The sequence below is a fragment of the Anoplopoma fimbria genome, chromosome 12 (assembly GCF_027596085.1).
Source record: "Anoplopoma fimbria isolate UVic2021 breed Golden Eagle Sablefish chromosome 12, Afim_UVic_2022, whole genome shotgun sequence".
NCBI classification, from domain to species: Eukaryota; Metazoa; Chordata; class Actinopteri; order Perciformes; family Anoplopomatidae; genus Anoplopoma; species Anoplopoma fimbria.
In genome coordinates, this window is record NC_072460.1 from 15,838,438 (window position 1) to 15,849,663 (window position 11,226).

The following is an 11,226-nucleotide window of genomic DNA, read 5'->3' on the forward strand; positions in this document are numbered from 1 at the left end:
TAGTTCGAACACCAATTACTGTAACAACTGACACTTAGCCTGGAGCTTAAAAGTGTGTGTGTGTGTGTCTGATAGAGTGTGTGTGTGTGTCACACTGGGCACTAATTGCCTGAAACCTACCACCACTCCCATGTGAAATATAACTATTTGATATGCACACCCACCCACATGCATTACACAGAACTCTTCCAGCCATGTACATAGCGCGCAAAAGGACTACAAAGGTGCATCAAAGCTTCATTGCATAAACAAACATACAGTATGTAATGCTGATTATCTTATAGTGCAATCACAACAAAAGTAAATTTTCTTTGGATTGAACTAGGTTGAAATTTCTTGATGAATCCTTTATGCAATTAGACTAACCTAAATTACTCTCTATATCAGTCTCTTATGCATAATCTTCTCATATTTCATATCGTTTAATTATGTATTTTAAGTCTGTATATGAGCCTGTGGAATACTTAACCTAATGCTGAAACATTGTGCTTAACATGCTTAATTAAGCTTACATTTTGCTCTTTGACTTATCCATGGCTGACTGGATCTTCAGGCTGAGTATCTGACCTCCTGAAGGCACAAAAAAGTCCCAATACACTATGCGTGTTGGTATGCGTATAGGGCTAACATCACAACTTGAAAAAATATGTAATTTAATATACTGCAGCAGGTTAACCCTGAATACAGGAAGGTCCTGATGTGTCTGTATGTGCATGTCAGGTGACCAGGAAAATATGTCCAATGCATGCTGGGATGGTCATCTACCCCCGCAATGCCAAACAAAACAATTGGATCAGATGATGAACAAATCAACTAATAAGGTTCTACCTTTCAATAAAATTGCAATGCCACTCTTGTATTTCAGTATAAATTATTCAGTTTGTTGCAATCTGCAACTACATCGTTAGATGCCACCAAATCACACACACTGTCCCTTCAATTCCCTTCCGTAGTTATTTGAACCCAAATCATGATCTACCATCATCTACCTATCTATCCTAAATTTAACAAAGTTGTTTTCTGTGAGGATGTTTATCTTGAAAAAGCCATAGGCATGTAACAAGCGGAAATTGACCTTGGACATTGGTAGGAGAACGCACAAAAAATGAGGAATAAGTTTTTGCAAGATTACATGCAACCCATTGTATAAGGTTATATTGAAGCAGGTTGGTGCTTAGTGAATCCAATATCAATTGGATAACACGCACACTGGACTTTGTAAACAACATGCAAAAGTTTGGTCATTTATTGTCCTGCAAGGCAACAAATGTTGACATAGCTACAATCTCTGTAACTTGATGTACTCTTCTTCTCTGGTGTTTACGTGAACACTGTCCTGATATCATTCTGTTATTGCTAAGCTTGTCAAGTATGATAATCTACTGGCAGTTACAGGAGATGTAAACGGCTAGCAACACAATGTTTCCGGGACTATTAACAGTGGGTTGTTTGAAAGGATCTCTGTGATTGTTTAGCAACCGTTTTCTTGTCTGGGTTTTTATCAAACAATCAGCAGATGTTTTATTGGGGTTCAATGTGGAATTCATTTTTTTTAATCAGGCTTTTACTAGGAATTCATTGTTTTATTAGGCTTTTAGCTACAATTTATTGGCCAGTTGGGCTTTTACTGGTTTTATGTGGAGTGTTTTACCTTCTGGACGGGGCTAAAGCTGTGTTTGTTTCCTCTGCTGCCAACGTAAGCATACTGGAGCCTAATATATCATATCTAGCCCACCTCTAGGCCTGTGACAGGACGTTTATATTATCTGGAAGTCTCCCTGTGTGTGCATGGATTAAAGAGGGGAAAACCAGAAAAGTGGCTGGGGGGTTTGGCATTTGAGATATTATCAACAGTAAGTGGTGCATCAAGCTTTAACTGCTCAATGATTCACCGACTTTTTGTCATTTTGATACTACACCATTTAAATGATCCGACTGTCCCTATATAACTTGTTAAGTTCATACATTTTTATTTTGAAATCACTTTGATAAATAGCTTACCTGTCCAGGGCCAATGATAATTGTCTGTACATTCACAGTTACATTGCAGACAAGTAATCCCCAAAAGCATTGATGTAACTGTAGAGAAATTATAGGGTGTGATTAAATCCATAAATGTACATTTTTCATGTTGCACTACTGAGGCTCAGGATTTCCCCTCAAGGCGAGCTTGAGACAAAGTCTGTGGATTTTTCTTAGTTACTGGGATGTGTTTGAAGGAAAATAAGTTGCTGCTTACTGTTCTTGAGGAGGGGTTGGTGGTGTGAGTTTGAAGAAGGGGACAGCATGCAAGTGTTGATTTTCAAGATATATTTTTTTTAACAAACTGGCCACAAAAAGGATGAACATTAACAATTTAATTTGGTTTATCACTGAAGGACTTCTGCAGATGGTAAGGAAGGAAAAACCTTCACAGTATACAAAACAATGGCCTTCCTCCATTTTCCTGGAGAGTGAAAAAAACAGACCAACCAGTTTGCTGTCTTCCCAAACCTTTCAAACCGTGTCATCTGCTCTCTGTGTCCAATCAGCGAGGATCTCTGGAATTAGTGCCACTTTGATCCAGGTGGTCTCAATCTCCCCTCATTTGTAGCTAAATGGTACTCAATTGTTCTCTAACAAAACAATATTAATCAAATAATTAAAATAAACATATTGTTAGTGAAGTTGATGAATAAGTATCAGACTTATTTGTTACATGGTAAAGTAAGTAAAGTAGTAAAAAGAAAGTGAAAATACCCTTCTTTGCAACATTAAGGTAGACAGAATAATTAATTCCCAGCCAGGTCAGGGAATTAAAGTCCCTCTTCAGACAACATGTGTGAGCAGAAATACTAATCTAAAGTGAACAAGCATTTCTCAAAGTTCACAGCCCATATAAATGCTGATCAGTTGAGCGAGAGGAATGTGCACGTTCCACTAAGCATACACACCAACACTGACTGAAGGATGTAACATTAATATTGCTGAAAAAAATGCATATCTACACCCTTACTCACCTTGTTCACCACACACACACACACACACACACACACACACACACACACACACACACACACACACACACACACACACACACACACACACACACACACACACATAGCAGGACAGTGTATTATTTCAGTCCATCCATCAGCTGTTGTTGACAGGGCTTTTAAGACTGATACCATTACCGCTCAGTGTTTGACCTGTCAACACCTTCAGCACATAAAACACATTTCGTTTAGAATGAGCACTTTCACATGTAGCTTTTCTTCAGAAATCATAAATGTTCTGCCATAAATATTAGCTGATCTATGGTACTGGGGTCACCACTCAGTAAAAAACAATTTTTTTAAAGTATGCAATCACATTAAGGGAAAAGTGTTTTGTGAACCAGATTTAGAAGGATGTTTTTTTCTGGACAACATTTGCAGATTCTCCTTGTGTAAGTGTGCTGCGCTTCCTGGTGCTCTTGTTTCCTCCCCCTCAAAGACATGAAGACAGGTTAGATGGACTGGAAAATGTAAATTTAAATCAATGTGAAAGTGCACTGCCATCTTCCGTAGACTCCAGCTCCCCTGTGATTCTGAACAGATTAAGTTGGGTTAAAAAATTGGATGAATGGCTAAGATTTGAGCCCAACCATAACATGAACTGTCTACCAACAACAATGCACCACGAGGCAGAAACAGTAATATTAAATGTTTGTATAAAAGATCTTGTGAAGACATACACATATGCATATTGATTATCATAGATTACAGTGAATTTATTTTATTTAATTTATTTATGATTTAAATTATCTCTACTTGCCTTTTGGTCCTTGTGAGATATATTTTGCCATTTATTTACTGTATATAGGTGATTTTTATTTATCTTAGCTGACACTGACAATGAAAATATCTGTTAATTATCCCTTATATCTCTGAATCTTTTGATTCCTCTGTGTGAATGATGCCCTTGTCCTTCTGCCTCTCTGTGAATGGGACCTCTGTCTCTGCTCCACCTTTGTTAATGAATTTTGCCTCTTGTTTTTATGTGTAGTCTGTCTTCTTTCCGATCTTTGTGGAAGAGAAGTTATGTAGCTGAGGTCCTTCCTCTTTTGGCGATATACTCCTGGATCCACATTCTTCATACATGTTTGCACGTTATCTACTTAATATTGTTATCCTTATTTAACATATTGTAATTTTAATACTTTTACCTCTGTTTACTCTGCAAACACAACATCCATTACTGTCCTGGAAAAAGAAATCCCTCCCATTTTGCTTTGTCTCTATCTTTTTCTGCCAGTTTCCTTTGTATCAAAATCACTGATCTAAGGATAGAGGGTGTCATGTATCAGAGTTACTGTTGCTATACCACTCATTTTAACTTTACACATGGTCTATCATATTTACACAACTATAGTTTCCTATAGTTAATTAACATCTAATTTTGCAACATTTGCAGAACTTTGCGGCAACATTTGAATGGAAACATAACTGAAGCCACAGACAGGGATAATGGATTGCCATAGACTGTACAAGTGTTCATGGACCATTTTTCTCTACCTGTGTATGTGTCACTACTGCATAGCATTAATTGATGGCATATGTGCTAATCTTCAACATATTCTCCGTTATAAAATGTAGTATTGTAAACATTGCCTATATCTTGGTGTTAAAATGGTTGCTGCATTGACTCTGTGATTGACATCTCACCTGAGCCAGTAGGAGCCTCCATGTCCTGTCTACAGCCTGCAATAGCCAGTGAGAGTCGGTGTTAAATAAAAACTCTCTATTTCAGTGTTCAAACTTTTATTAGTCAATGCCAGCAACCCATGCATGTCCTTTAAATTGTTCAAGAGCAGCATTCAATTTACTTTGGCCTTGCATTGGATGTGCTTTTTAAGCTAATTTCCCTGGAATGGTAAGATGTTAAGGAAATTCAAATTTCTGAAGACTGTCCTTAAGCTGTCTCCATTTTTCTTATAATAAGTTTCCAAGAAACCTTGAAGAAATTATTAACTATACCTTTTTGCCTCTTCTTCATATCATCCCCTTCTCATTCTCTCAGGCATTCAATCCTGTCTACTTTGTCTTCATAGACGTTAAGGCCACTAAAACTACTTGGTGAACGTAAGCGAATGATTATGTTTATTTTGTAGAAGATGGGACTGGGCTGCTTGTCTCTGAATGCAAAGTCAAGTTGTAGTTTAGTAAAATATTTTTTTCCAAAGGCAGGATTGTGGGAAATAAAGCAGCAGTGAGGTTGTAGGCAAAAGAACAGAACAAATAAGAAATGCTGAGCTTAAAGCTGAGGTGTTGTTGAAAGAGAAGTGTAAATCTCAAATATTGTGCTGAGGTGAGGGATCACAGTGTGGATGACTGGTGGCTTACAGAAGGTGAAGAGGGGGAGAAAGTGGAAAGAGGAGGATTAATAAAGAAGTGTTTACTGTACACCAAGCGTGTGGAATGTTGGGGCCGACTTCCCTCTCCATGAATATAGATGAAAGGGATGACCCTTTGTTGATTTCAACCGATTCAATCCACTTCAGTTTATAAGAGGAAACAAGATGAAAAGAAGGAGGAAGGTTTAAAAGTAGTCTTCCATGCATGGAAGGAAACCATGGGAGGAGAGAGGAAACAAGGAAATATGTTTTAAGAGAAATTAGACATCCTGTCCTCTGAAGTGTCACTTGGTTTCTGGAACACTGGAATTCATTTATTAGGCTCAATGTTTTGGGGAAAATAGGAATTACATAACTCATCAAACCCGACACTCAGGAATTATTAGCCTCATATGAATGAATGGGAATGACAATAAAGTATGTAAAAAGTGTTTCTACTGACATACAAACAGACTCTCCAATTCTCTCTCTCTCTCTGACTTTTCAATCTGTTCAGTCTGTGATATGTCCTCACTCTGGTATGAAACTCCAGTGATCTTGAGCTATATCAGTACGATCGGCTGCAGCGTCCAATCAAATAACTGATGAACAATGAGGGGGCGTGTTGGCCATCACAACACTTCCTGGAAGGAAGCTCTCGTGCATCCTTGCTCATGGCTCCTCAGAGATCCCTCCTCGCTCCTCAGAGCCGAAATAAGAGCTTTGGGACGGCCGTCAATATGGCTGCACAGAACAACTTCCGGTTCAAGCGAGGATCGACAAGCAAGCAAATGACAAATAAGAGACTTGGGATGTACCCTATAACTACACAAGAAACTAATCAGACAACAGGTCACATGTGGGCAGACACAAAGCAGGGTGAAAGCTGATTGGTGGAAGAAACACAGGGGAATGGAGCAAAGCTGACAAGACTCAGGTGATACACAGAAAAAAAGGAGGGAATACCATAAAGACAGGAAGTCAAACTACCAAAGGACACAAGAGAATTTCAAAATAAAGCAGGATAAAAACTAAATCAACAGCAATATCGTGACAAGGTCACTGCTGACCTCTTTGGCTTAAATCCATTCTCTGCTGAATTTTAGGTCTTGAATGTGTTATGAGTGACGATGATTCATTAAAGGTGGCAGGTAAGGGAGACGTCCTGTTTAGCCAAATCTATATCCATTCAGGCCTGTTATTCTGGTGGATTAGCCACTAGGCTCTGTCAAGTCTTAATCATCACACATTGTCTGTTCATAAACAATTATCTTTTCATCGTCAGAATTGTCTCTAGCGTAAAGGAAGACTATACTCTCGCATGCCTAGGCCTGTAGTTTATTTTTCAAACATCTGCCATTCACTCCTCGTACATGCTTACTCATAATTTATCATCTAGCTGCTGTCTCTTTTTAAATATGACCACCTCCCCATCTCCGCCCAGTCTTTGCAGATTCATCAGCTTCATCAGCTTCATCAACTCATCGTTCTATCAGCCTCATCAGCCACCACCACCATCCGTGTCTGGACTTCACAGAGGGATTTATCTTTCTGCTGCTCAGGCAAAACGCCCCTTGACAACAAATCTCCCTGTACAGTCCAAGCGCCCAACACTCAGTCAAGAGTTTATCATGACACATAATCTGTTCATAATAGACAATTACCTTTCCTTTATCTGACTTGTCTCTTCGGATTTAAATTTAATGGGTAACAAAATAACAGAGCCCGGTAGGTCCAGCAAGCAAACATAAACACAAGCAGTCGGACATACAGACCTTACCAATATGTCTGTAGTCCATTGTACCATAGTAATGCATGACTAAAGCTGGTTCAGAAGAGAGGAGTTTTGGAAGTTGTTTAACAGTTTTAATGGGCATTTACAGTACCATTGACAGTTAATATGATGTCAATTTTCATTACCTAAAAAACGTTTTTAATATGGTTCGAGCAGCCCAGTGCCCCAGGAATTACGTTGGTGTTCATCCCCCCTTCATGGTTTATGTTCAGTGCCAGTGTGATGAGTTGGGATGAGAACTTGTTGAAACTACACAACATTTGCATTGCGGACCATCTGCTACAGCACTACAACTGAAAGTAGACCTTACCAGAAACAACCGGATATTTAATTGCAATATAATATTATTCATCTGTATTCATATTTGTGAATATATGGGGGGGGTTTTAACAATGGATGCTGCTGGTAGTAGTATGATTTTAAAAGACATTTTAGGGAAAATTGCAAGTGACAATTTGCTGTTGAGGCTTTCAAGGGTTCTCAAGTGTAAATTGAAGATCCGTTCAACCACGTAGCACCAGGCACACAGGCCACATGATTGCCATGGGGATCTCAGACTCACGTCAATGGCGCTGCCTCCAAGGAGAGAGAGAGAGGGAGAGAGAGAGAGAGAGAGAGAGAGAGAGGGAGAGGAGAGGGAGAGAGAGGGAGAGAGAGAGAGGGAGAGAGAGAGAGAGAGAGAGAGAGAGAGAGAGAGAGAGAGAGAGAGAGAGAGAGGAGAGAGAGAGAGAGGGGGAGAGAGAGAGAGAGGGAGAGAGAGAGGGACAGAGAGAGAGAGAGAGAGAGAGAGAGAGGGACAGAGAGAGGGAGAGAGAGGGAGAGAGAGAGGGGAGAGAGAGAGAGAGACAGAGAGAGAGAGGGACAGAGAGAGAGGAGAGAGAGACAGAGAGAGGGAGAGAGAGAGAGAGAGAGAGAGAGAGAGAGAGAGAGAGAGAGAGAGAGAGAGAGAGAGAGAGAGAGGAGAGAGAGAGAGAGAGAGAGAGAGAGAGAGAGAGAGGAGAGAGAGAGAGAGAGAGAGAGGGAGAGAGAGGGGAGAGGGGAACAGAGGCTGCAGAGCAGCGCTTCTCCCACAGAGGTAAGACAGGAGGAGAGTGACTTTACCAGGAGAACAGAGGTAAACCAAACTCAATTTATGCACTTAAATATTTATCGCCTGATTACACAGTACATTAGCTTACATTATTTAATTGTATTTTATGGTTTAGAGAAAAAAAACGTGTTTTTACATAGGAATTGTATGCACTGTATACGTGCTTTCTAACTTTGAAACGTTATTGTACATCGATTTGGAAAATATCGCAAGTAAACTGACTTTGACGCCAGGAAAATATGACTCGAAGCTACATCTTGATAATCTGCGTAAATAGGCAAAAGTTTTGCTTGTGATTTGCATTCATGGTACATGTAGTTCAGCTCGTTCACTTCAGCCTGTCGAGCCCTAGAAACCTCGACCTGGTGTCTTTAGATTGGTTTTAAGACGTTAACAGTATTCACTCTCTCTCTCTCTCTCCAGCGATGTTTAAAACGTGTTGAATGCAACTAATTGATCGTCTCTCTGTCGTCCAGATTTTGGGATGCGCCACTCGTGCGTAAAACCCTGGCACCGTCTCCAGAGCGCACATGGAGCACCAAGAGTAAACGCCACTGCCCGAAAGCATCTGTAACCATCGTTAACCTTATCGTGAACACGTCCACCTTTTAAATCCCCATTTTGAATCCGCGGCACCCGGGGAAGAGAGTTTCCAAGGAGGAGGGGAAGGATATCTTGTTTGAGGACAAACGCAACATCGGAGGACTGAATGTGATTTTCACGTCTACTCCAAAAAAAGGAAAAGTGATGGAATGAACCTGATTTGAGATTAACAAAGTTGCAAATGTTTTTTAAAGAACTGCATATGGAAATTCAACCCGGACATAAAACTAATAGTGGACCGTTAATTTAGTGAGCCTGAGGCGTTTTCACATCGAGGACCCCAAACAAATCTACATTTTGGTGTATTCTCCGGAGAAAATCCATCTGACAGGACTATTATTTAAGTATATCTGTGCAGTAAATGGCTACGTAAGAGTGCATAGGAACAGTTTGCATAATTACTACATGCTCTCTTTTTGTAACATACCAGTGAAACTAGTGATCCTAAATGAATTAGTGGACTTGTCTCTTCTCTGTTGTCTGCAAGTGGTCAGAGTCTAGGCTCCGCTCTCAGGATGTAATGGAAGGTAAACCCACTTTAACTTAACCTTTTGGTCTGTTTAACTGTGCATAACTAACGTTTTAGGCTCAATGACACATGACTAATGCATCCTGTTAGGGAATATGTTTTTTAAAAAATGACAAAGTCACTAAAGATTTTCTAAAAAACTATTTATAGTTTATTTAAAATCGCTGGATATTCATTTCACAATGCTCAGAGACTTTTAGTTCTTTCTCAGACATGGAGAATGTGTCCTTCCCCGGCGGCGCACCGCCGGTCTGCAACGATTCTGTGGACTTCTACTCCCTCCGGTCAGAGAACGGCTCTGACCTAAACTGCACTCCTCCTTACTTCTACGCTGACCTTTACGTCATTTTGCCGGTCATCTATTCTGTAATCTGTGCAGTTGGACTGACAGGCAACACGGCTGTCATCTATGTGATCCTGAAAGCCCCCAAGATGAAAACAGTAACCAATATGTTCATCCTGAACTTGGCTATCGCCGATGATTTGTTCACTTTGGTGCTGCCAATCAACATAGCCGAACACTTGCTGCACTACTGGCCTTTTGGTGAGGTTTTGTGCAAAGTCATCCTTAGCATAGACCACTACAACATCTTCTCAAGTATCTATTTCCTGACAGTTATGAGCATTGACCGCTACCTGGTTGTTTTGGCCACAGTGAGGTCCAAGCGCATGCCTTACCGCACCTACCGAGCAGCCAAAATCATCTCATTATGTGTCTGGATACTTGTTATCCTCATCGTCATGCCTTTCACAGTTTTTGCTGGCGTCTTCATGAACCCAAATGATGAGAGGAAGAGCTGTGTGCTTAGCTTCCCGAGTCCAGAGAGTTTGTGGTTCAAAGCGAGCCGGATCTACACGCTCATCCTGGGCTTTGCCATTCCTGTCTCAACCATCTGTATCTTATACACCATGATGCTCTACAAGCTCAGGAACATGCGGCTCAACAGCAATGCCAAGGCCCTGGACAAGGCCAAGAAGAAAGTCACCATCATGGTGTTTATCGTCTTGGCCGTCTGCTTGTTCTGCTGGACGCCGTTCCACCTCAGCACCATTGTGGCTCTGACGACGGACCTGAGGACCACACCGCTCCTGATCGGGATCTCCTATTTCATAACCAGCCTGAGCTACGCCAACTCCTGCCTCAACCCCTTCCTCTACGCCTTCCTCGACGACAGCTTCAGGAAAGCCTTCAAGAAAATGTTGGAATGTAGACCGGCCTGAATATACAACAGTATGACAAATAAAACTGGTCGCAGAGGTCTACAGAGACTTGTTGAGTGAGACCAGACTGTGGTGGAAAAAATGGTTGGTTAAGATTTAGGTTTAGATCTGAATCGTCAATGTATTTGATCAAGATTTGATTTGTTTGGTTTGTTAAAGCTGCACCAGGTAACTTTACATATTGTTTGCACATGCTAGCTATAGGTAGCTAACTTTTATTTATCTATTATATATATATTTAAAAAAAACAAAGAATAATACCTGTAAATGGCACAAATCCCATCTATAAATGATTTATATTGTAGTTAACCAAAGGGATAAAAGAGGATAAACATCAAAACATTTGAGTCCATCTTCATCAAGACAGAAGGCTGTTAAAATTCATCACATCCTGTGGGCGGAGATCTAAAGCCTCTGATGAAGTACAAGATGCTTTTATTTTTCACAGTTGAACTGTGGCTGCCTAGTGCAGCCTCTTGACTCGGAGAGCACAGTGTAAGAAAAAATATATTGTAAGTTGACTTTTTTTAATGGGCAATATTGCTTGCTAAATGGAATGATTGTAGTTGACATACAGGACAATAATGGCTGCCCCCCCACCCAGAAAAAAATGACAAAAGCTTGTTGTACAGTAA

General features: G+C 40.4%; 1 protein-coding gene across 1 annotated transcript; it reads left to right on the top strand.

Annotated features, from left to right (window-relative positions):
- Nucleotides 1-9,583: 9,583 nt before the first annotated feature.
- npbwr2b (neuropeptides B/W receptor 2b) lies at nt 9,584-10,591 on the top strand. The gene has a single exon (XM_054609973.1). It carries the CDS (start codon nt 9,584-9,586, stop codon nt 10,589-10,591), a length of 1,008 nt encoding a protein of 335 aa, XP_054465948.1.
- The last annotated feature ends 635 nt before the right edge of the window (nt 10,592-11,226 follow it).